General features: G+C 48.0%; 2 protein-coding genes across 4 annotated transcripts in view; one reads left to right on the top strand and one right to left on the bottom strand.

Annotated features, from left to right (window-relative positions):
- The window catches only part of COL17A1 (collagen type XVII alpha 1 chain), a 55,995-nt gene extending 39,056 nt beyond the window's left edge, over positions 1–16,939 (top strand). For both annotated transcript variants that reach the window (XM_010356216.2, XM_030941122.1), the window contains 24 exons: positions 782–817; positions 1,074–1,145; positions 2,121–2,147; positions 3,090–3,125; positions 4,968–5,003; positions 5,247–5,327; positions 6,372–6,407; positions 7,771–7,830; positions 8,181–8,207; positions 8,521–8,553; positions 8,642–8,716; positions 9,040–9,090; positions 9,625–9,747; positions 10,371–10,508; positions 11,032–11,100; positions 11,513–11,653; positions 12,661–12,750; positions 12,851–12,961; positions 13,467–13,613; positions 13,903–14,289; positions 14,857–14,994; positions 15,263–15,325; positions 15,473–15,553; positions 15,937–16,939. In XM_010356216.2, coding sequence (XP_010354518.1) covers positions 782–817; positions 1,074–1,145; positions 2,121–2,147; positions 3,090–3,125; positions 4,968–5,003; positions 5,247–5,327; positions 6,372–6,407; positions 7,771–7,830; positions 8,181–8,207; positions 8,521–8,553; positions 8,642–8,716; positions 9,040–9,090; positions 9,625–9,747; positions 10,371–10,508; positions 11,032–11,100; positions 11,513–11,653; positions 12,661–12,750; positions 12,851–12,961; positions 13,467–13,613; positions 13,903–14,289; positions 14,857–14,994; positions 15,263–15,325; positions 15,473–15,553; positions 15,937–15,992 — 2,114 coding nt within the window. In that variant the 3' untranslated portion in view covers positions 15,993–16,939. The remainder of the gene's footprint in view (positions 1–781; positions 818–1,073; positions 1,146–2,120; positions 2,148–3,089; positions 3,126–4,967; positions 5,004–5,246; positions 5,328–6,371; positions 6,408–7,770; positions 7,831–8,180; positions 8,208–8,520; positions 8,554–8,641; positions 8,717–9,039; positions 9,091–9,624; positions 9,748–10,370; positions 10,509–11,031; positions 11,101–11,512; positions 11,654–12,660; positions 12,751–12,850; positions 12,962–13,466; positions 13,614–13,902; positions 14,290–14,856; positions 14,995–15,262; positions 15,326–15,472; positions 15,554–15,936) is intronic.
- A 2,053-nt stretch (positions 16,940–18,992) lies between these two features.
- The window catches only part of SLK (STE20 like kinase), a 63,901-nt gene continuing 58,678 nt past the window's right edge, over positions 18,993–24,215 (bottom strand). For both annotated transcript variants that reach the window (XM_010356215.2, XM_010356214.2), the window contains one exon: positions 18,993–22,653. In XM_010356215.2, coding sequence (XP_010354517.2) covers positions 22,507–22,653 — 147 coding nt within the window. In that variant the 3' untranslated portion in view covers positions 18,993–22,506. The remainder of the gene's footprint in view (positions 22,654–24,215) is intronic.

The raw sequence follows: 24,215 nt of genomic DNA on the forward strand, positions 1-24,215 counted from the left end.
ATTATTGCGCTACAATCTGGGTGACAGAGCAAGAATCCATTTCTAAAAAAAAAGGCCAGTGTTGAGGATCAAACCCAAGAAGGGTTTAAACCTCACCTGTGGAGATGAATCATCTGCACGCTCGTTCAGTTACCCAGCTGTTAGTGCTGACACTGCTAGGCAAGTGAGATGCTTTACCTCCCTCAAGGGTAGATAAGACTTGCACGAGGTGACAAGTGTCATGCGAGGTACAGAGTGCTGTGAGGATACAGTCAAAGGAGAGATTTTTTTCCAACAGGAAGGATGGAGGAGGGGGCATTTCAAGTGGTCCCAAAAGTTAGAAAGATTTTAATCATGACCAGTTTGGAAAATTCCATGCAGGGATGACGGCATGAGCAGGGAAAGACAAAGAAATGGGAAAGAGCAAGATATGGTCCCAGAAGGCCACCGTTTTGGAGAGAGGTTACAATAAATAATGCCTAGAGCAGAGGAGACAAGAACGTGGAGGACCTTTACTTCTAGGCCCTCGAGTAAATACGACAAGCATTGAGCATCAAGCCTCTTGAGATGCAATGGGAAGGCACCGAACAATTCTCAACAGGAAAAGAGACAATTGCTGGTTTAGGAGAAGGGGCAGGGAGAGTACTGTATCCAGAGAGTGTGACAGACAAGGCTGTCCCGTGGCTGATGGCTGCGTGGGCTGCTGGGAGACAATGTGCTTCAAGGACACTGGGACAGGAGAGGGAGGAATCGCAGAAATCACTCCAGGAGCAACTGAGAGACCTTGCTTCTACTTTACCAGGTCCTGCTGGCCCAGATGGACACCAAGGCCCAAGAGGTTGGTCACTGATCTGCTGCCCCAGCCTCACTCCCATCACAGCCCATGTTCCAGCATGCAGCCCTCAGTCCCCTTAACCATAGCGCAGAGGAGCGTACAGCATGTGGAAGTGTGCAGTGTCCAGTTCTGTTCCCCTTCTCCTTCCCACCTGCCAGCAAGTCCATAGGAAAACTCTCAGAAACTATCAGCTCAGATGTGATGACCAGTTTAGCTTTCCTAAATGTAAACACTTCCACGTTGGCCATTCTCTCTGTAGGTGAACAAGGTCTTACAGGGATGCCTGGAATCCGTGGCCCACCAGGACCTTCTGGAGACCCAGGAAAGCCAGGTAACAGAGCCAGAAGAGGGAGCCATGACCCTGCTTAGTGTGTGTGTGCTTTGTGTGTGCAGATGTAGGCATGTGTGTGCGTGTGTATGCACAGGTGTGCAGGTTGTGAAGGAAGGGGTGTATATGTGCATGGTTGTGTGTGTGTTCTTGCAGGTGTGCACAAATGCACCCATGTGTGCCTTATCCCATTTTCCTCCAGCAGCTCGGCAGGGAACTGCCGTAGTGTTAGATTGTTTTGTGTGCCGTGGCCGTAGGCCCTGGCACCTCTGGGTAACTAAGTCTGGCAATTCAGAAGAGTGGGATTAACACCTGAATACAAGGAGTTCTAGAAAGGGGCAAGGACACTCTGAAAACTGCAGACTTGAAGGTCACCTCACGATCTTGCTCCTCTGAGCCCTTCCCCTCTTGTCCTCCTCTCCTGGGACTGTACTGGGCCCTCACCAACACCCACAAGGCCGAGGAGGAAGCCATTGTTAGAGTCTCCACCGAGAACAAAGAGCAAACTTCTCAGGGCTGCAGGAAGAACAAATGAAAACCAGCCAAGAAAGTTGTGTGGTCAAGGCGGGTGGGCATTCGTCGGGGGCCTCTGAGAGTATAGGGGCCTCCTCAGTCTCCTTTGGCGGGTGCCCAGACAGGAGCTATAGAGGGGGAACCTGGGGCAGCACTGGGATCTGTGAGTGTTGAGCATTCTGGGTTTGTGGCTGTCCTCAGATTCCAAAAGGGTCTGTGAACCCTAATAGGCTCAGCACCATTGCCTGAGAAAGCAGTGGGTCGCGTCACTGCAAAGCCCAAAGAACTGCTCTCCATCCAGAGCTGAGAGGTCCATGGATGCTGGCTGCCCCGGCAAAAGACATGTCCTTCTGTACCCACTGACCCTTCCACTGCAATGTCCACCGGTTTGTGCAGGTGTGGGTGTGGCTACCAGGGATGGCCTCAACCCTTCAACTGTTCCCTCTTGTGTCTGATTTTCTGCAGGTCTCATAGGACCCCAGGGACCTCAGGGTGAGTCGCTGGATCACTCCTACCTTCTCCTGGGGTAACTGCTTGGGCCAGGGCTTTTCCTGCAGTCACCAGAGTTTCCGCTCCTCTGCCAACTCCCTGGCACACACTCCCTTTCACTGTGAGTCTTGAGAAGCACCTTAGGAAGGAAAAATAGACACAGAACAATCTAGAACACCATTCTAGTAGAAACGAGATTAGATTGTGTACCAATTCTATCTGCCTGTGCCCTGTTCCCCTCAGGTGCAGGAATCTGAGGGGAACCCCAAGCTCATAGCAGAGCTCCTGCTAGCCAGGAGAGCTGTTATTCCAGAGGCCCAAGTTCCCCCACTGGCATGGCAGTGCATGGGCGCTCACCCTTGTTCAGGAAAGTCCAGTTTCTCTGGGACAGCCTCAGTGTTAAAGCCTGTCCTGTAGTTGGACCATTGTGCCCCCATATTACTACACCCATCCCCTAATTTCCTGAAAGAAATTAGGCAAAGATTGAAAATGAAATCAGGCAGCAGCCCCCCAGCAGTTGAATGCATAGGTACATGCTTCCGATGCTCTCACAGAGGAGTTCAATAGTTAAAGGCAAGAGGGTGATGCTGCATTGGACACAGGAAACCCAGCCCCTGCCCTGCAGGGGAGAGGGGAGACAGAGGCTGCTCTGCAGGCTCCAGGTGGCTCATAACCCCAAGGGATGGAACCCCTCCAAAGCTGAGCCCATGGGCCTCTGCCTGCTCCAAGCCACGCTGTTGCCCCATTTCCCAAAGAGGGACAAGGGCTCAGAGCAAGAGGCTCCCCAGGGGCTGTCTAGACTAAGGCGGAAGGCAAAGCTGGTGCGTCCCAGGGTTTCAATCAGCAGTGTGGCTGCGCTGAGTGACAGAGCACTAGTTACTACCAAAGGATGTCTGGAATTGCTGGGCCTTCATCATCCTGACTTACTTGTTCTAATCACATCAGGACTTCCCGGTACCCCTGGCCGACCAGGAATAAAAGGTAAGCGAATTTCCAAATGAGATTTCTTTCTTTTCACTGGCCATTTTTGTGGAAGGAAGGGATGGACAGGAAGAGGCCATTCTCTGGCCAGAGCCTGGATCAACAGTGGCATCTAGTGGTTCCAGCAGAGGGCTATGAGGCTGGGAGCCCAGGGATGTGTGAACCAAGCCCTGAGTCCTCAAGCCCCACCTCTCCCCAAACACTTCCCCACCCCACCAACCTGAGCCTTGCAGGAGGTTCTGGAAGGGTACTGCCCTCCCCAGAGCCTTTCCATGCCCTGTTTTGCCTCTAAATGCCCCCATTAGTGCTTCATCCCCCTGGTATGTAGGCTTGGTCCCCTCCTAACAAGTCTCTTCCCCTGGGGCAGGAGCTCCCTTTGTCCTTATCATTCACATCAGCCTTAGTGTGAATGAGTACATCAGACCCTTCCTGAGAGGTGGCTTTAGTACAGGCAGAGAGGAGCGTTAAGATGCTACTGAGAGGGCAAGTCGGGGTACTCAGAGGGGAGCTCATCCTCAGGGGTCTGACCAGGGCAATGTGGTGATGCCTATGCACACAGTGACCCTCTTGTCCAGTTCTGCCTATCAGACCTCAACCCCGAGCAAGTTCAGGGATCCACAGTGCTCAGGGACAGTCTTTCTCCTTCTGTTCCTGTGACCCCAACACGCTCCTGAACTTTGACATTCTATCGAGCCATGCTCTGTCATGAGCAGTCACTGTCACTCTTGGTGGGACCCTAAAATAACCACTTTCCAGAAATCATTTGCAGTGACTGATTGGGCCAAGGAGTTCTTTAGGGCTCACTAAATGTCATTCCAAAATAATGATAACTGAGTTTATAGATCCCAGGCAGACCACACTAGGTCCATGGATCTGTTCACAAATGGATGGTACCTTTTGTAAGAGTCTCATAGGTTTTGGAATTCCCAAGGGTAACAGAAACCCTCCCTTTTTGAGGGCCCGTGACTTCCTGTCCAAGGGGGAGTTCAGACCCTGACTGGACAACATGCACAAGAGAGCCTTTTTACCTAACGTTGGATTGCATCCCAGCAAAACAAACTCAAGTGCTTCTCCTGTCTTGTTCATGAGCCCTGGCTGAAGGATGGTGAGCAGAGACCATCCCTCTGCTTTCCCTTCAGGAGAGAGCAATAGTCTCCTTTCATTGTGTGAATGAATGAATTGCTCACAGAACTTGGGAAATGAAAAAAAGGGGCCCCTAAAGAATGGTTTCCCCAAGTGAGTCCATGGAGTGTCAGTTCTCAGCACTGCATCCAGTTGATACGTTTGGGAATGTCCTCTTCTCAAAAGTCCTCCACGCACACTTGCATTTTCAATGCTCTGAGACACAAGGCAGAAAAGAGATCTTGTTAACCTTTATATGACTCATACCTTCTCAGATTTACCCACTGCAGAGACCCCTTTAATCCTGCACAGCCCCTACAACTGTCCCACAGAGCACTCTGGGAACCCCGCTCTACCTGGGAGGCTCATTGCCTCTGTCCTTTGACCTTTGAGTAATTTTCCCACCTAAGGCGATTCCCAGGCAGAGTGGTGGAATGTGGGAGCGTGAAGGACTCTCCAGTCAGCCTCATTCTGGGCTTACTGAAAGGCAAGCTTTCCACATCCTCAAGTGAAGCCACTTCTCTGAATGAAGATGGATGCTCTGGCCTCCAGGGCTAATGCATCTTGCTTGCCTGCCTTCAGTTCATTAAAATCCCTTTAGCCTGAGGCTGAGAGGCCCAGAAGGGGGTCCCAAATGCAATCAGAAGCCTTGAAAATGGCTTATTGAGCCACTAATTGATCCTCATAACAACCACTCTCGGCCTTTTCCTCTCTTTCTAGGTGAACCAGGAGCTCCAGGCAAGATCGTGACTTCAGGTAGGCAGGTCCTAGAGGGACCCTCCTTTCTGTGTCTTTCTTATCCTGGGCACCTACCTTGGCTCTGCAGTGTTCTGGGCTGGATGTAGCAGGCAGCTTTTTGGATCAGTAGAGGGGGAGGAGGGAAATTTAGCAGTGATGAGAAGAAGAAATGCCAGACTGTCCACCACAGCCTGGCTCGAGTCCCAGCACCTCTGAGTGAGAAGAGTAGGGCTCAATGTTCTATGTGCCTCCTGCTTTCAGACGGGTCGTCAATGCTTACTGTCCCAGGCCCCCCAGGGCCTCCCGGAGCCATGGGACCCCCAGGACCTCCAGGTGCCCCAGGTCAGTCTGTTTCCTTGCTTTGCCCCAAATCAGCAGTAGGTCTTGGTGGTAGTGACTCTAGCCCTATTTGTTCAGATCCTGAAACCCAGGGCAGGAACTGAATCTGGTAAACAGAATAAGGAGTTTGGCCTGAGAAAAGCAAACTCTTGCATTCTCAGACAATGAAGTAGATCAGTTATCCTACTTCACAGCATAGGAGGCGAATGTGCTCTCAGCATTTACAGAAGGGGAAGCTGAGGCTTGGAGCAGGTAAATGGCTTGCCCAAGGTCCCATGGCCAATAAGCAGCAGGACAAAAGATTTGGCCCAGATCAGTCTACCTCCAGAGCCTGTGGCCAGTCAGAAGACCCAGTCCTCGAACCCTTTGTTTCCTCCTGGAAAACGATTTGATATTCTGCATCCAGGGCAACAAAAATGCTAGGTATCTATTTGAAGAAAATATCCCCAAATGGGATGGTGAGAAAAATATGAAAACTTCAGAACAAAGTTGTTAGGAGATAAAACAAATATTTATTGAGAGAGTGGGACACTCAATAATGCCTGCTCTGTGGTTTCAACTGTATTTTTACAAGATGCAAAAAAGAAAAAATGCTGGAAGAAAATAAAATGCCCACAAATTGGAGAGTTATGGACAATTTGTTTCCTACCTTTCCAAAGTGCCTTTTTGTTATATGTATTTTTAATTATTTTAAATTTGTGTGTACAAATGAAGTACACAACTTATCACAACCAATGCCAGGATGTACCAGCCTTCCCTCCTGACAAGCTCCAGTGAGAAGGAATACGTAGAGGCATGTAGAAGTCCCTAACCATTACAGGACAGCAGCAGAGAGTGCAGTCCTGCCTGCCCCGGGGTCCTCGTACCTGTCAGAGATGTTCTCACGCAACTGGACCACAGAGCTGGTCTCAAATTGCTTATTGCTCTCGAATAAGCAAGGTGGCCTCTTGGGTCTCTGTTCCATGCCTTGGGAGGAATTATGCCTTTAGTTCTTCCTATGACCCTACACGCGTGATTTAGCCTTTTCTTCCTCAACCCCATTTCCAGGCCCTGCCGGCCCAGCTGGTCTCCCAGGACCGCAAGGTATGTCACACCCTGCAAGAACGCAAGGCGATGGGCCAAGTCGGGAGAACTTTCCTCTCAGGGTGGACATGGGCCCCTCTGTTCTAGATGACGTGAAAGGTGTGTTTTGGAAAAGGAGGAGAGGGCCAGGGCTCTTCACCGGGGTCTTGCAAGCTGATTCCCTGGAGCTTGGGGCAGCTGTCATAGAAGTTCTGGGAGTCCAAGAGGACCAGGGGCAGACTTGGCCTTGAAGATGAGTATCTGGCAGGAGTGCACCACTGACCCAGGGAGCAATGACAAGGGTCTGTGGGTTCTTGGCCACAGGCCCAGGCTGAGAGGACTGATTCCCAGGTCCTTTAAGGAGCCCAGGTGGAGACTGCCGGGCCTCCCACCTGGACATCTGGAGTGCAGAACAGCAAAGGCTTCAGCCCACCCGGTCCAGCGCTCACTCTGAGCTATCACTGTGTTAGGAACTTGGTCTTCAGTGTTTCATCGAGTCTTCCCAGCACCCCTGTGATGTAGATCTTTTTGACCTTGGTTTACAGAGGAGGAAACTGAGGCTGAAAGAGGTTGAGAACTTGCCCAAAGTCACCAGCTAGACCTGTGGGAGCAGCGGTTTGAACTCAGACTTTCTGACATCAAAATCCAGTGTGTCCCCGTCATTCCACATGCTCTTATCAGCTGTCGGGGAGCTTGACTATGGTCCTGCCCTGCCTCTGAGTGAGGGGGTACCCTTAGCAGATGAGGTGCTGCAGGTTCCTGTGCCATGACACAGGGCCTCCCCTCTTGTCAGGGAATCAAGTCACACTTGTTCTCTACTTCAGTCCTTGTCCTGCCATGAACTGTGGCTGTAGCCTTGTGGCCACAACCTACTCACCAGGCTTCCTCCTCCTGACTTGCTACACATGGAGGGAATAACTGTGTCAACCCAACCACCCTGGTAGTCTGGCCTGAGGGAGGAAACCAGCTCTGCCCTTGGGGAGCTTCTGGCCTAACCAGGGAGACCTGGTTCCTATCCTTGGGGAGCCCAGGTCTGATAAAGTAGGCAGGATACATGCACATGAAATAAGTGCTGACAGTACAACATAGAAACTTATGGAAATAACTTTAAAGCAAGCATTAGGCCAGAACCTGTTCCTAGTGGAAAATCCATCCACCCATCCATTTACCCACCCATCTACCCATCCACCTATCCATCTCCCTATCCATCCATCCATCCATCCATCCACCCACCTACTCATACACCCACCCATTCATCCATCCATCCACCCATCCATCCATTTGACAAGTATTGATTGAACATCTATGTCATCAGGTGCTGTGCTAAGTGCTGCTTCCTCACAAACATCAGTGTCCATACTCAAACTATTTCTTTCTTCTGCAGAAACCTTCCTCTCTGGCCCTCCAGGCCCACCTGGCCCCCCAGGTCCCAAGGGAGATCAAGGTGAGAACAGTGTATCAGGGAACCTAGAAGCCAGTATGTGTCCTCTGTTTACCTGCTGGTTCCCAGGAGGGTTTGGATGAAGCTGAATGAGCTGGGGCATTTTTGCATCCTTCTGCCTTATCCCACTGGGAGCTCAGCAGCCTGGAGCAAAGGTAGCAGGGATGCACAACAGTCAGAAACTCTACAAAGGATAGCCACCCAACATTGGCCTAGTGAGAGGAGAGGCACAAAGAACCCCAAGTTCTATATCTGCTCCAGCATTGGAACCCCTATCCCCTCCTCCATGGGTCCACTGAAACCACAACACCTGGTTGGTACCTGTCTCATAGCTCTCTGCCTTTTTCCCTCAGGTCCCCCAGGCCCCAGAGGACACCAAGGTACAGTAGAGCTGGCATCAAACAAAACCTGGGGTAGGGGTGGGGGTGGCAAAAACTCACCTTCCAAGAGCTTTGAGCTTGACAGAAAGGCACGTGGTGCAAATAAGCAAGAGTAGAGCAGCATGTCTCTAGGAATGGTTGAGTATGTGCATGGGTGTAGTGCAAGTGTGTGTGTGTGTGTGTGTGTGTGTGTGTGTGTGTGGCATCTCTAGGTACTGCCCAAAGGGCTGCATCATGGATCTTGGGGAGGCTCTACGGGGCTGTTAGTGGGTAAGAAAAATGAGACTGACTGTTCCTCTCTTGTGTTCCTCAGGCGAGCAAGGCCTCCCAGGTTTCTCAACCTCAGGTAAGGGCTGAGCCCTGCCCCGTTCTGGCTCTGGCCAGAGCCTGTCCGAACCCTGGCTGACCGCATTGTGTGTGTTGTTGGCTTCCAGGGTCCAGTTCTTTCGGACTCAACCTTCAGGGACCACCAGGCCCACCTGGCCCCCAGGGACCCAAAGGTGACAAAGGTCAGTGAAGGAGCAGCGAGAAGGTGGTGAGGAGTAGGGGTGAGCCTGGTGCCCACAGCCCAGAGTCTGAAGAGATGGCAGCAAGTACTTATCAGTGTAAAGTCTTGGGAGAGAGAAGAGGCTGGAGGAAGGAAAGGCCAGAGGGAGGAAGGGACAAGGACATGGAGATAGAGCCTCCGTGCAAGGGAGCTGTGGTATTATTACAAAAATGAGGCCAAGAGCCATGGGACAATTGTTGAGACACACACTAATAAGTGTGGTTTGGCTTAACCAGGAAACGCTTCCTGGAGGAGGTGATGCAAACTTCTCATTTTGGATTGCAGGTGATCCAGGTGTCCCAGGGGCTCTTGGCATTCCTAGTGGTCCTTCTGAAGGTAAGAACTGAAAGTGACCAAAGTTCCTCTCCGTTTCTGCTGGTGAAGGCTGATCATTCCAATGAGGATGTTGCTCTATTCGCTCATTCATTTCTCCATGATTGATTGTTGACTATCTCCATGTGCTAGGACCTATGAGCTGCCTTTAAGGAGGTTATGAGATACTGGGTTGAGGAGAAGGACCCAGGCACATATAATGATAACTAACAATGCAGACTCCACATGATGGAGAACAGAAGACCCTGGGTGCTGGGGAATGGAGAGAAGGGGGATGCCATGTTGGGGGTCCTTCAGCAGGTTGCGGAAGGAAAGGGTAGTTCAGCCTGGGGCAGCTTCCTAGCTCCGTGCCACTTTCAGACAGTGGCTGCTACAGGCTCTCCTTTCTTCTCTTCTCGGGGATCCTTCACCTTGCCACTATCCTATTTCTCCCCCTGAGAAGACCCTCCCTCCTCACACCATGGAAGCTATTCCTGGGCCCGTTTGCCTGACCGTAGGGTGGAGAAACCGACACAGGACACTTTCTCTTTGCTGCAGGGGGATCATCAAGCACCACGTATGTGTCAGGCCCGCCAGGCCCCCCTGGGCCCCCTGGGCCTCCGGGCTCTCTCAGCAGCTCTGGCCGGGAGATTCAGCAGTACATCTCTGAGTACATGCAGAGTGAGTGGACGGCCGCCCCAAGCCGTGGGGACAAGAACACGGAGATACAGTCTCTGTGCAAGGGAGCTGTGGTATCATCACAGGAATGACGCTAAGAGACATGGGACGATGTCGGGCAGTGGGAGTGTGTGTGTGTGTGTGTGCGCACGTGTGTGCGCATTGAGGAAAACAGTGTGTGTGTCCAGGCCCGGATCTTCCCCCTGCAGAGCCAGGCCTACAGGCCTGTGAGCTCCCCAACACCAGCCTTCTCATAGCTGCCCCCAACACAACCTCACCCTCGCCCACACCCTGGGAGGAGGCTGGCGCGCGCACTCATTCCCATGCACACACGCGCTTTCACACCGCACCCTGCATGTACTCATTTGTCAAATGGGTGGCTGGCTGGAGTCTTGCTGGCCCACAGCCCTCATGGGCCACTTGACCCAGCGCAGGCCTCTGCCTCAGTTTCTCCATCTGTAATTAAGGGAACAACAGTGACGGGGAGTCTAGGCTCCCTCCTGGCCCAGCCTTGTGCCCGTGTGTAGGGCAGGGCAGGCATGTTATCATGTGCTTCAGGTCACCTCTGTGGGGAGAACATGTCCTCTTGGGACAGTCTTGACTTTGCTTTGTTCCTTGGTTGGCAGGTGACAGTATTAGGTCTTACCTATCCGGAGTTCAAGGTCCCCCAGGCCCACCTGGTCCCCCAGGACCTGTCACCACCATCACAGGCGAGACTTTCAACTACTCAGAGCTGGCAAACCACGTTGTGAGCTACTTACGGAGTAAGCCTTTCCCCATGCCCTGCACCTGGCACTTTCCTCCTGTGGCTCTGCTTTTGCTCCCAGAGGCTCATCACCTCATTTGCTGTTTGCTTTGCCCTTCTCTGGAATATGAGTTTTAATTCTGAATTCCTAATAATTAGGCCACTGGGATACAGTGTCAACAAGAGTCCGTCCAGATTCAGGGCGGCCACACTAGAGAGCCACCGAGTGAGCCGTCCTGCAATCGACTAATGTGTTCCTAATTATAGGTTCTTCCTACCTGTGCATGAAGGTTGGCAGCATCTGGCAGGCATTAGGGCTAAAGCATGTTCTTGAAAGTAAACTTCCTTTCTTACCAAAAAAAAAAAAATCTCAACAACAATATTTGACTTTGTTATGCTTTCAAAATACCCTCATAATACTCCATTCATCCATTTCCCCCAAAGACAGACAGCTCAGGGACCGGGCCTTTCAGATTCTGGAATAATGAGAGTGTTGCTTCAGTACCTGCTAAGCAGGTAACCTGAGGTTTTCTTCCCGACAGCTTCGGGGTACAACATCGGCTTGTTCTCGTCCTCCATCTCTTCTGAAGACATCCTGGCTGTGCTGCAGCGTGAGTCACCTGTTGGGGGATCGAGAGTGGGACTATCTTTGCTTTCTCCTGGCCTCACTCGTCAGGCAAACCTTGTCCTTGTCTGAGCCTGGGGAGGGCTACAAGAGGTAGGCAGAGTCCTTTAGACAAAGAGCCACTTACTGCGCTGATCTGCTTGCTGAGTCAGCAAACCGGCTGGAAAGGGGGCAGGAAATGTCCTCCTAAGCCCCCATGCCAGGCAAGCTGGCAGGTGTCCCTTCAGGAAGCTGGCAGCTTGTTGGTGTCCCCCCTGAACACTGTGGGCCTACAGACCCAGAACTCACAAATGTCATGCCGGAGCCAGTTTGTGTAGGGGAACCCAGGCTGTGGCTGGACCATGGGTGGGACCCCCATGTCCTGGATGGGTCCTGCTAGAGCATCCTCTCCTCTCTAGGGGATGACGTGCGTCAGTACCTACGTCAGTACCTGATGGGCCCTCAGGGTCCGCCAGGGCCACCAGGAGCCAGTGGAGACGGGTCCCTCCTGTCTTTGGACTATGCAGAGCTGAGTAGTCGCATTCTCAGCTACATGTCGAGTAAGTGTCTGCAGGAGGGTTGGTTAGGAAGGGCCTGGGATGACTGGGATGAGGACTCCCAGCGTAAACTTCCCTGTGATTGCCCCACTGACCCCCACCTGCCAGGCTGCACCAACCCCAGCAATGAGCAGTGCTCAGAGCTGTTCAAACCTGTGAGCCTGGAGCAGGTCAAGAAGCATGGCAAGAAAAGCCAAAACGGAGGTCCCAGGCACTGTCTCGTGTGCCGTCTACATACAACTCTCTCTCTCTCACACACACACACACTCCCATACACACATCTGCTCCCCATACTCACACTCCCATACTCACACACACTCCCATACACACACTCTCTCACTCCCATACTCACACACTCACACACACTCCCATACTGTCTCTCACACACACATACACACACTCCCATACACACACACTCACTCCCATACACACTCCCACACACACACTCCCATACTCACACACACACTCCCATACTCACACACATACTCCCATACTCTCTCACACACTCTCACATACACATACACACACTCATTCCCATACTCACACACACTCCCATTCTCACTCCCATACACACACTTCCATACATACACACTCCCATACACTCCCATTCTCACACATACTCCACACACTCCCACATACACTCCCACACACTCACTCCCATACACACACTCCCATACACACACACACACTCCCACACACACACTCCCATACATACACTCCCATACACACACACACTCACTCCCATACACACACACTCCTGTACTCACACATACACCCCCACACACACACTCACAGAATGAAGCACACGGGCACCTGGACCTGCTTCTCCGGCCCCGCCGGCCCCTCCCCTCCTCCCTTGATGCTCCTCTTCTCTGTCTCTCTCCCTGCCACCATCTCTTCTCTTTCTTGGACCCCACTTCTGTCCAAACCTCTTCTGTGTCCGACCTCCTCTCTGACAGGGTGCTTCCATCTGCCTCCCTCTGCCTGATCCGATTCCATCACATCCCTAGGTTCTGGGATCAGCATTGGGCTTCCTGGTCCCCCGGGGCCCCCTGGCTTGCCAGGAACCTCCTATGAGGAGCTCCTCTCCTTGCTGCGAGGTAAGGCCCAGCAGGGGACATCTGTCCAAGTGGCTGGGGAGGAAGCAGAATCCCTTGGCACAGGCCAGGACTGACTCCGTGCCCTCCCTTGGTGTCTCAGGGTCTGAATTCAGAGGCATCGTTGGACCTCCAGGTCCCCCGGGTCCACCAGGGATCCCAGGCAATGTGTGGTCCAGCATCAGCGTGGAGGACCTCTCGTCTTACTTACACAGTAGGGCACTGCGGAGTGGGATGGGCAGGGCAGGGGATGCAGATGGGCCTTGGGGGCTCCCATGGGCTTTAGCAAGGGCAGTCCAAGTGCTCCTGGAGCCTGTACAGGGCTGGGTGCGGGGCCCTGGAGAGCGCCACATGTGCTGGCAAGGGGCCTTCAGCTGTGGCAGGAACAGAGATGGGGAGCGATGGCTTTCCCAGGTGCAGCCCGGTGTGTGATTAGGGCCGACCTGGGGCTCCACCTCTCAGTGACTGGAGGGCTGAGTTGAATGAGGCTGAGAATTGGGAGTGGGAGGGCCTGACGGGGGCAGCCATTCCTGGATGATGCCAGGAAACAGCAGGCTCTGGCCTCCTGCTTTTCTCTCCTCCCATCACCCGGGAGGCCCAGCCTTATCCCCTCCTTTCAGGAGGGGCCCCCAGCGCCCCCAGCGCCCCCCAGCACAAGCTGGAAATTCACCTTCCTCCGCAGCACTACCCTGACCTTTCTTTCTCTTCCCTCTGCCCAGCTGCAGGTTTGTCATTCATCCCAGGCCCTCCAGGACCTCCTGGTCCCCCAGGTCCTCGAGGGCCCCCGGGTGTCTCAGGAGCTCTGGCAACCTATGCAGCTGAAAACAGCGACAGCTTCCGGAGCGAGCTGATCAGCTACCTCACAAGTAGGTGCCCCCGACGGTGATGCCCCACCAGGTACTCCGCAGGCCTTGCTTTTCCCTGTAAGCGGGGCTGGGAGGCACTTAAAGGGACAGGGAGGCCACACATGAGAGCCACTAGTGGGATAGGCCCGGTTTCCTTCCACACCAGCATTCTGCCACTCGGGTACGAGAACCCTGAAGTTCACTTCCGGTCTCTCAGGGGCATTGACACCCTGGGAGAGACTCCCTAACTCCCAAGGCTTTCTCTCCACCGAGACCTGAGCTCCCACTCATGCAGCTTCTCACCCTGCAGGTCCTGATGTGCGCAGCTTCATTGTTGGTCCCCCAGGCCCTCCTGGGCCGCAGGGACCCCCTGGGGACAGCCGCCTCCTGTCCACGGATGCCTTCCACAGTCGGGGTAGCAGCTCCTCCTCACACAGCTCGTCTGTCAGGCGGGGCAGCTCCTACAGCTCTTCCACGGGCACAGGAGCTGGCACAGGCTCCGTGGGTACAGGGGGTGCCTTTGGTGCAGCTACAGGAGATGGGGGCCCCTATGGCACTGACACCGGCCCAGGCAGAGGCTATGGGGCAGCAGCAGAAGGCAGCATGTATGGTGGCAATGGCGGACTATTTGGGGCTGACTTTGCTGGAGGTCTGGATTACAATGAGCTGGCTGTGAGAGTATCAGAGAGCATGCAGCGTAAGTGGGGACATTTAGGCCTTGGTGCTGGTGGGAAGGAGTGTGGGAGCATCTCCAGACTGGCTTTCTTGTTTGTAGAACCCCCAGGCTGTGAAGACAGAATCAGGCAGGCAGGGACTGGAGGGGACTGGCAGCCCTAGCCTAGTTCTCAGCCCGCTCAGCTCAAGGAGCCCCAGCCCTGGGACCTGAGCTGTGGGGAACAGAGCACACTGGGGCTTTGTACTTTGCTTTCCAAGACTTAACTCGCTCCGGGTCCCAGATAAGTCATATGACCACACTGGTTTTTCTGCTGGGGCTGAGAGAAGGATGTTGGCTAAGAGTCCTTTCCCTGTGCAGCTTAACAGCACAGTTACACAGTCAACAAGCTTTTGATGCCGGCCCGCAGCAGGAAGAGAACTGTGCCGGTCACGCAGTGGAATACAAAGGAAGCTGGAGGGCTTCACCTTTGCTGCGGCTTGATCTAGTTCAACTGCTTTGGGAGTTAGATACTCGGAGAGCACTGTGCTCCTCCTGAAGAGGGTGCTGGGCAATCCCTGCTTCCTGTGCCCATGCTCTGGTGTTTTACAGGTCAGGGCCTACTGCAAGGGATGGCCTACACTGTCCAGGGCCCACCAGGCCAGCCTGGGCCGCAGGGACCACCCGGTATCAGCAAGGTCTTCTCTGCCTACAGCAACGTGACTGCGGACCTCATGGACTTCTTCCGAAGTAAGGGCATCCAACTGCTTCCCCAGCACCTGCCTCACTGCATAGGGTCCCACAGGTCTGCTCCAGAGACACTAGTCTCATGAGAAACCTCCAGTTATTAACATTTGAGATGCTCAAAATTAGACAAATTCTATAAATTCTGAACTTTGTTTCCTCTTATATATCCAAACTCCATCACTATCTCTCTGTGTTACTCTGAACAAATGACTTGCTGTCCCAAGCTTCCAGGCAATCAAGCCTCTAAGGCCAGTGTTTCCTGCTTTTGCAGCTTATGGAGCCATTCAAGGACCCCCTGGGCAGAAAGGAGAGATGGGCACTCCAGGACCCAAAGGCAAGTGGTGGCAGAGCCAGTCCCCAGATCCTGTGTAACACCCACCTCTTACTGAAAAGAGCTCCTGTGCTGCTGCCACACCAGCTACCTGTGCCCTAAGTCCCCAGACTCATGTATTACTTAGTTATGCCCCATTTGTCCTTCCAGGTGACAGGGGCCCTGCTGGGCCACCAGGTCATCGTGGGCCACCTGGCCCTCGAGGGCACAAGGGAGAAAAAGGAGACAAAGGTAAGTGTTGCCTGCTCCGTGTTTTGCATGTTCTGGAGAGCTGCAAGGCTGACACTCAGTAGAGAAGCAGGTGATTTGTTCCACAGCAAGCCTGAGAAATTCAGGCAAATGCCAATTACTCCAGGCAGACACTGCCAAAAGCAGAATTTGCATAACAATCCCATTCACAGCGAGGAAGAAAAGGAGAGTGCCAAAGCAGGGAGGAAAAGGAGAACCAAGCTGGTGTTGAAATGGGGCAAACAAGTTAAATAAATGTATAGTCTTACAAAAGATTTCACTTTTGAAGCCATCTTTGCAGTAGTCACAGTTGCCATAATTGCCCAAGCCAAGATCCCCACAGGCCACAAGATGTTTTAACTTCCTACCGATCTTCTAACTTTCAGGTGACCAAGTCTATGCTGGGCGGAGAAGAAGAAGAAGTATTGCTGTCAAGCCATGAGCTAGCTATGGCAGGACAGCTCCTGGACCAGGTGTCATAATGCATATGGCACTTAGGTCCAAGCTCTCCAGAGGGTGAAAGCTGGAGTCTGTTAATGTCCTACTGAGACAGCATAGCCAACCTAGCTAACAACATTTGTTTTAGTCTGAACAATATATACTTATAGAATTCAGTCGAAGATACACAATCTGAAACAGCTTCATGGGGTGGACTCTAGTAAGAGTAGTTGCAATGTTTTAGAATGAGATTTACTTCTCTGCTATCTAGATCTGAACTCCTTGGCTTCTTTACTTAGTTCAAGCCCCAGCCTAGGAAAGCCAGTTACATAAAAGTTGGCTCGGGAATCTTAGAGCTTTGCCTAAATACGAGCCCAGAAAAGAGAGGATGGGGATGGAGTGCCTTCCTGGAGGTGACACTTGATGGGGGTGTGTTCTGGTTACTGCGGCAAGGCTGTGCCATCATCAGCTCCTTCCTCCCCTGTTCATTCTGCATTCTGTAGTCAGTTGGCTAAGAAGTGACTCTTGCAACTAAAAAAATTAAGAAATTCACTTCCCCTCTAGGAGGTGATAGTTTCTAATGGTTATCATATATGTATATCACATTCCCATTTGCTTAGAAAGTCTGATTGCAGCCATGATTGTCCATAGGCCCATGCTAGAGTTCATGGATATGTTATACTGAACCAGGCTAGAGCAAACAGAAAAACAAGGATGAAAGGCAATGGACAAGGAAGGAAGAAAGGGAGAGGGGGAAAACAGAATACCTGATGCTGGGGACACAGCGTCAGCTCAAGACGTCACCCTCCGTTCTGCATTCCGAAAATGGCACTTGGGGGACAGGGCACAGTTGGTCTTTAACCACTTTTCAATGTCTAAAAACATTTGTTTGTGGTCTGTAAGATGAAACATCATTTCAATTGTAAAATTTCCAATTAAATTTTTTTTCTTTTTTAATATCATGTTTAATGTGATTCATCTGACCAAAGAAACGTTAAAAAAAAATAGTCTGGGTTAATTGGGTCTGACTCTAACACTGTTTATTACAAACACAAGAAAGCAAAAGTGGTTGTATTTTGGGGCACAGCTCCTGGTATTTCATTCAATCCCTGAAGTCTTTAAAGGCAAATCTTTAGATACCTGCCAAATATGAACTCAATCTGGGGATTTTTACAAAGTATATTAAAGTTTTCCCTAAGCATAAGTTATCTGAAATAAACATGCAAGAAATGAGGAAGAAGATGATTTGCAATTAGGTAGTGCTTTATCCTGGGGCAATGGAGTTATGATTGTAGGGTAAGTAATATATGGAATATAAAACCTTCTATTAAAGAAAAATGTACAAATCTCAAATGCCCCAAAGAAATGTACAGTAAAATCAGACACTCCAATTCAGAAGAGACTATACTTGGCCACTTCATGAATTTGTTACAAGTTGTGACTCTCAAATTGCTGGATAATTAAAAATGGGATTAAATTATATCTACTTCTACACCACTACTCTTCTAAAAAGACTGTTTATTTTCCATAAGGTCTCTGCTGAGTATCTCATATTATCCCATAAAAAATGCTCCACTTGTTTCCTCTGTATCAACCCCTAACGGCAACAACCAGTCAAGCACTACACACTCTACGTGGTCTTTTTGCCTTTTATTATATCCTGATAATTGCTTGCTATGAATTAATGAGTTTTTTTTTTTTTTTTAAATGAGGCTGGGTGCGGTGGCTCATGCCTGTAATCCCAGAATTTTGGGAGACTGAGGCGGGCAGATTGCTTAAGCCCAGGAGTTCGAGACCAGCTTGAGCAACATGGCAAAACCCCATCTCTATTAAAAAGACAAAAAAATTAGCTGGCGTGGTGGCGGGTACCTGTGATCCCAGCTACTTGGGAGGCTCAGGCTGAAGAATCACTTGAACCCGGGAGGTGGAGGTTACAGTGAGCCAAGAACGCACCACTGCACTCCAGCCAGCGAGACTCCATCTCAAAAAATAAAACAAAAATAAAATAAAAATTAGTTCATACAGCCTCTAGACTTCAAACAACTTGAGTTTTACTGTCTAATGAAAACTATTGTGTATAATAAAGGAATTGTGCCTTTTAAATATTTTTTTCATTAGAATTATTTTTACCCAAAGGCTGAATTTTTTACTTTTTAATTGTAGCTTTTACACTTATTAAAAGTAACTTTCAAAAAAAGGGGGGAAAAGATGTTTTGACCCTTTTAAAAAAGTAGCTTTAGGGGTTCAAGTATTATAGCCCCTTTAATAGTGATCCTTATCTTGATTAATCAAGACATAGGAGTTTTTCCCTTGTTACTAGATTTGCCTAAGATACCGAAAGTCTTCATAGTGTTTTATGCTCAAGTAAAATAGGGTGTAAGTCCAAACATACGACCTTCTCTGGACAAAACTCAGAAAGAGGATGGGCAGATATGAGGTTATGTCCTCAGCTGGACGGCAATGGATGTGAGCCTCTTTTGTTTCATTTTTTTTTTTTTAAGTCAAGAATGAGCTCAATAGTGCACAGCGCTCCTAGATTAGAAAATGACACTCCATGCCTCCCTCCAGCTGGACACGTGCTGCCTAGTGTCTACTGAATCTTGCATGAACATTATCAATGACGACGAGATTATTTCTGCAGAAGTGATGTCATATGATTTGTGAAATGCTTGGTGAGAAAAATCATCCATCCCAAGGGGGAAAGAAATTAAAAACATACACATATATACACAGGCTGACAGAAATATTTTAAGCACCTCCCAAAGGAGGGGTTTGCATGCTGAAAGACAACCCCCAGCAAGTTACCACTAGAAACTATATTTGAGTGTGTGTGTGTTTGCGTGTGTGCTGCGGACTACAGACAGCTAGGAATACTAACTCTGGGAGAGTCAGAAGACCTGGGGGACTGCAAGTTTTGCAGTATAACTAGGACCAACAACTGCAAAGTTTCTCAGGCAGGACACTCCAGTTTCAAAGATTCTCAATAAAAGACTGCTTCCCAAAATTGATTAAGAAATAACTTTATTTTTCATGTGTCAATCCCATGATTGAAAGGACATGTTGCTCCCAAGTAGACAAGAGGCATAATCTGAAACAAACTTATTTCTGAAAATTTAGCTTATGAACTCATTACACTGCAAACCAGATAAGGAGCACAAAAAGCTGCAGCCCACACTGAAACCTGGCAAACACTCTCCGCCAAGATTAGTAGCAGGAATGTTAAAGCTTTATCAGAAACATGTCAGCAACAGAACAGCAACAATACAGCCATTAACTGTTGTGCCTTCAACTTAAGAAAAGCATTTAAAGTATCACCCCATTTCTTATAAACATTTCTCAGAAAAGAACTGTTCATCAAAAGACTATTAGAACTGGAACTCTCTTCACTTCTAGATTTTCTTTAATCAACAATATCTCTAGTTAATACCTGGAAAGAATTTGGCTTCTCAGAAGAGTCTTTGTTATTTAAGCACAGTGTGGAATGGGAAAAAGTGTACAGTTACAAGGAAACTAAAAGAGTACAAAAAAATAGTCACTTCTGAAACTCGCTGATGCTCAAGAAATCAGAGACCCTTCATTAAAGTGGGTCTCATATGCCTGAGAGCTTTGTGCTTGAGGAAGTATGACTTAGAGGTAGCTCTGGTTCTGGTAATTTATATTTAATTATAATTTGCTGTATCCTGTCACAAGAGAGTTCTTATATTTTCAGCAAAGTAAAAGCATTCAACATTTTTTCCTTACCCACCCTATAGCTTCCCCATAGAAAAAGATAAGAAAAAGCTTAATGTGACTCTACATAGAATAGCAGCTAATTCAGCAATTCACACCGTATGGTTGTTGACAGGACTAGGAAAGGCAGCCTGGTACCCCAAGCTCTAGGAGCTGGATCTGCAGAAGTGTGCAGGTCTGCTGTGTTTACAGCACTCAGGGAAAGAGGGGAGGAGGTGGCTGATGAGGGTGCACGTTTGGAGAAGTTTTTATGTGTTTCATGGCATATTCTGCCACAGCAACAAAAAGCCAAATCAGGAGTAGATTTGACTGCACTCTTCCATTTCAAAGAAGTCTGTGCCCCTCGCCCACTCCCCACCTATACTTCATGCAAGAAAGATAGATCACTATCATCTATTTGAATACAGGGTCTCAGAAGAGGTGGGGCTGGTATGGGTACAAACAGCATATTTTATAACAAAACACTTTTTGAAAAGATTTATATAACTTTACGTATTAAAATGAATGCTTTACCTCTACATATGTGTCACTGTACAGTCTTGCACCCACACGAATATGGTCATATTTGAAAGCGAACTCAAGCACAAACACTGAATCCAAAAGGCAGTTTTGAGGGAGATCCGAGAGTTGCTGCAACCTTACCCACAGCGTCAACCATTCTACTCTGAGCCTCTCTCCTTGAATCAATACTCTGAATGTCAAGTTGAAAGGAACAGAAAGAATCAAATATTCAGACCAAATTAATCAGGCACCACACACTATTTAGCACACAGGGTATCAATTAAATGATACTGGAAAAAAAAAGTCTACTGCCTGAGGTATTCATTTTTTAAGTCAATAAACTGAAAATTTCAAAGGAGAAAGTGTTTTGAAAATGTTCCTTCCCAATCCCTCTTCAAATAAATCATTAAATACACTGGGCAACATTATACTGTCATTTTTATCATAACAATATAAACAATTTTTATCATCATCCTGAATATTACTTTATAAAGATATATATTTTAAAAGGCTTTCAAAACATTTTTCAACCCAGCATTTGAGAATAAAGCATTAAGAGTTTTGTATACAGTAACATTCGTGTAATAAGTGTATGAATTTACAACCATACATAACATGTATATATATATACGTATATATATTTATATAAAAAACAAACTTGGCCAGAAGTTAAGGCTACCTACAAAGTTGTCCAAGTAAATTATGCTTGTCAAAACAATTACAAAATTAAAATCACACATGCATTTTTAAATCATCTAAATCACTGACAAAACAAAGTTCAGCATCCAAAGTTTTCAAATTAACTGCAAGAAAGTGCTACAGACATTTACATTTTCTAAATATGAATCAGGGTTCCCACAAAGTTCCATTTAAATTTTTTACCAGCCTCAAAAGGAATATAACTAAAAACAAACTTTGACAATTTGGTACCTAGCACTCTTGGAGAGAATAGGTTGAAAATGGCAGGCAGCAGGCATCATTTACAAATGTGCTGTCTCACACAGCAAAGTACAGTTTATAATACTGTCTGACCTGACACGTGGTTGAAATTCTAAGCCTCAAAAGGGACTAGGAGTGAACATTTCATTAATAATTATACACATCAGCAACCACATGATAAAGGCTTCAGGCTTTTCCCACTCAAATCAAAGTGAATGATTTAAACATGGAACAAAATAAAACCAAGACATAAGTAGCCTCATTTCAAAATAAGGAAAAGTAATTTCTGACATGTGCCTAAATATTTAAACTTTTAAAAAAGTATTCTGAACAAATGCCTCTTTTAAGATTAATTTCCAAAGATATATTTATAAATATAACTCACAGCCTGCAGGCCTCTGACAGAGTTTTAAACAGAATTAGCTAAGATGGAGAGAAATCATGTAACCAGCTCAGGTATTATTTTAGAAAATAAACAGAGACAGCTAAACCTACACTGCTTAAGTTTCATGAGTTTTACATTTCCAATTTGCAATCTAAAAGCTACCTCCTTTTTTCATCTTTCCAAACTTTGTATATGTGTTTTAGGATGAAAATTTCTATCAAATGGTAAGAGAAGCAAAAATTCCAAAACAACCATGTTTAATTCTAAGGATGTTTTTGTCCCTGTTGATCAAAAAGAAAATCCTACTTACGACTTGACTGAAGTGTAGTGTTTCAGGCACTATCTTAAGAAAATCAGCACCCTCAATTATTAGCTCATGCCTAAAGAGGTAATTCGTTTTGACAAATCACGGAAATAATTTTTCTCTTTTAAAAGAGGTTGTTCCTATTTAAAGAAAAAATATATTCATCTACTGAGTCAATAGCATAGTTGAGCAAATCATAGCTTTTTTATGAGAGCTGATCCACCAAAAGAAAATTATCCCAACGCTCTACAGCAGAGCTTCAACTATAGAATTTAGGCATCAATGAGAAGTTACGTCAGGTAAAAGGAATTTATTAATACTTAGTGATGTAACAGTTTTTCTTAAATAACTTTAAACATTATTTCTCCAACAGTTTTCAGGTAGCAGTGTCTAAAGAACATAATTTTTAAGATGAATATACAAAGTCACCTTAGTCACCAAGATGCTACTTTGCCAACATGGCCTAGCATCTATCTTAGTTTGTTTTCCCTTCATCTTTGCTTTTTTTTTTTAAAAAAAAAAAAAAAAAAAAAAGGAAAACAGCTAGAAGGTGAGGCAGGTGATTGTCTTCGTGAGTTATCTGACAGAGACTGTGGCAGAAGATGAGAACAGAATGACACACTGAAAGAGCCAAACCCACGCACAGAATGTTTCCCATTGTTATGATCCGGTGGAATGCAAGCTGGGAATAGGATAAAATTTGGAAATCCGGCTCTGTGTTGATGGGTTAAGGCATTCAGACTCCCCAGTCATTTTAAAGAATACTTCCTGTTCCTGTAGTTTCCTGGCAAACTCTTCTTCCAGTGTCTTAAAAAGAAAGGGAAAAAGAAATTGTTATGTGCTGGTATTACATATAGAATTTATGCTGACAGTCCAGATAAAACTGCTTGTCCAAAACACTTTCTTTGTATATTATCCTCAAGAAGACATGCCTGCTCAATTTTTTAAGATCATAAGCTTTGCAGAGCCCTATGTGCAAGTCCAGCTCAGTCACATAAATGGACAATTTAGGTCCATTACTTACCTTCCCTATATTAGAGAACCATTTAATTCCTCAATTCCTCTGCTGTAAAAATAGGGATAATGTGCTATGTGAAGTCTAAATGTGATAATGATGTACTTCCACATACTACGCACTCTAATATACGGTACCTATTATTAACTATTATCTGTTTCTCCCACATGGCACTTACCCTGCCTACTTGTTATTTGAGTTGCGACGCGCCTGTCTTTTCTTTCACACTACGCTATAAGATAAGCTGTTTAAAGGTACAATCTAAACCAGAATCATTTTACCCCCACAATACAGAGCAAAGGTAAGCGCTTGAGAAATACAAGAGGCACCGTTGTGATGTGAATGTCTGTGCTCCCCATATCCATATAAAAACCTAATCCCTAATGTGCGGCACTATGCACAGAAGGTGGGACCTCTGAGAGGTGATGAGGTCATGAGGTGGAGCCCTCCAAATGGGATAAGTGCCTTCATGGAGGGCTAAAGAGAGCTGTTATTCCGCCGTGTGAGGACACAGTGAGAAGTCGGCAGTCTGGAATCCTCACCATAGCGTGACCGTGTTGGCACCCTGGTCTCAGACTCCCCAGCCTCCAGTTTATGGCATTTTGTTACAGGTATCAATGACTTTGTGGAGAAGTGATTCAGGGATAAGTGGTGCTGTAGAGGTACAAAGCACAGGAAAAGAAGGAAGGATATAGGAGGGGTTCTCAAAAGAGGTGGAACATGAGCTTAGTGCTGAAGGAAAGATAAGAATTTGATAGGCAATATGGGGAAGGCATGCCAGACAGAGCTGAAACACAGCACAAAGGCAGGAAGCTGAGGAGCTGGTGTTAGGACTGGTCATTATACCCAAGGCTGGAACATGGACTGGGAACAAAGTGGCTAGTGGGAGAGGAAGCCAGAAAGGGTGACTGTGACTCAGGTGTGGCACTATGAAGGCTTCACAGTCAAACTGAATCAATAATTTACATTTTACTCTGATGGAACTGAAGATTTCTCAACATCACTATGACAGTGTCAAGAGATGTTCTTGAGGATAAATCCTCTGGTGATGGCAGGCGAGTGGGAAGAAAGGAAAGGGAACTAGAAACTACAAGGCCCATTAGGCCATTCCTGAACAATTTAAGCAAGCACCAGGATAGCAGTGAGAAAGAAAGGAGACACGTTATGAAAAACTGTCCAAATTAATTGGCATCTGATTGAATGAAGGGTGTGACAGAAATGAAAAATAATTCTGGTTTCTAGCATAGATGTCAGTTAAGAGAACAGGAATGTAGAAAAGAACATCTGGCGGTGAGTGGCCTGCAGTGAGCGGGGAAAGGTGAGACGGAGATGAAGGAACATCTGACGGTGAGTG

The sequence above is a fragment of the Rhinopithecus roxellana genome, chromosome 11, assembly GCF_007565055.1.
Source record: "Rhinopithecus roxellana isolate Shanxi Qingling chromosome 11, ASM756505v1, whole genome shotgun sequence".
In the NCBI taxonomy this organism is placed as follows: Eukaryota; Metazoa; Chordata; class Mammalia; order Primates; family Cercopithecidae; genus Rhinopithecus; species Rhinopithecus roxellana.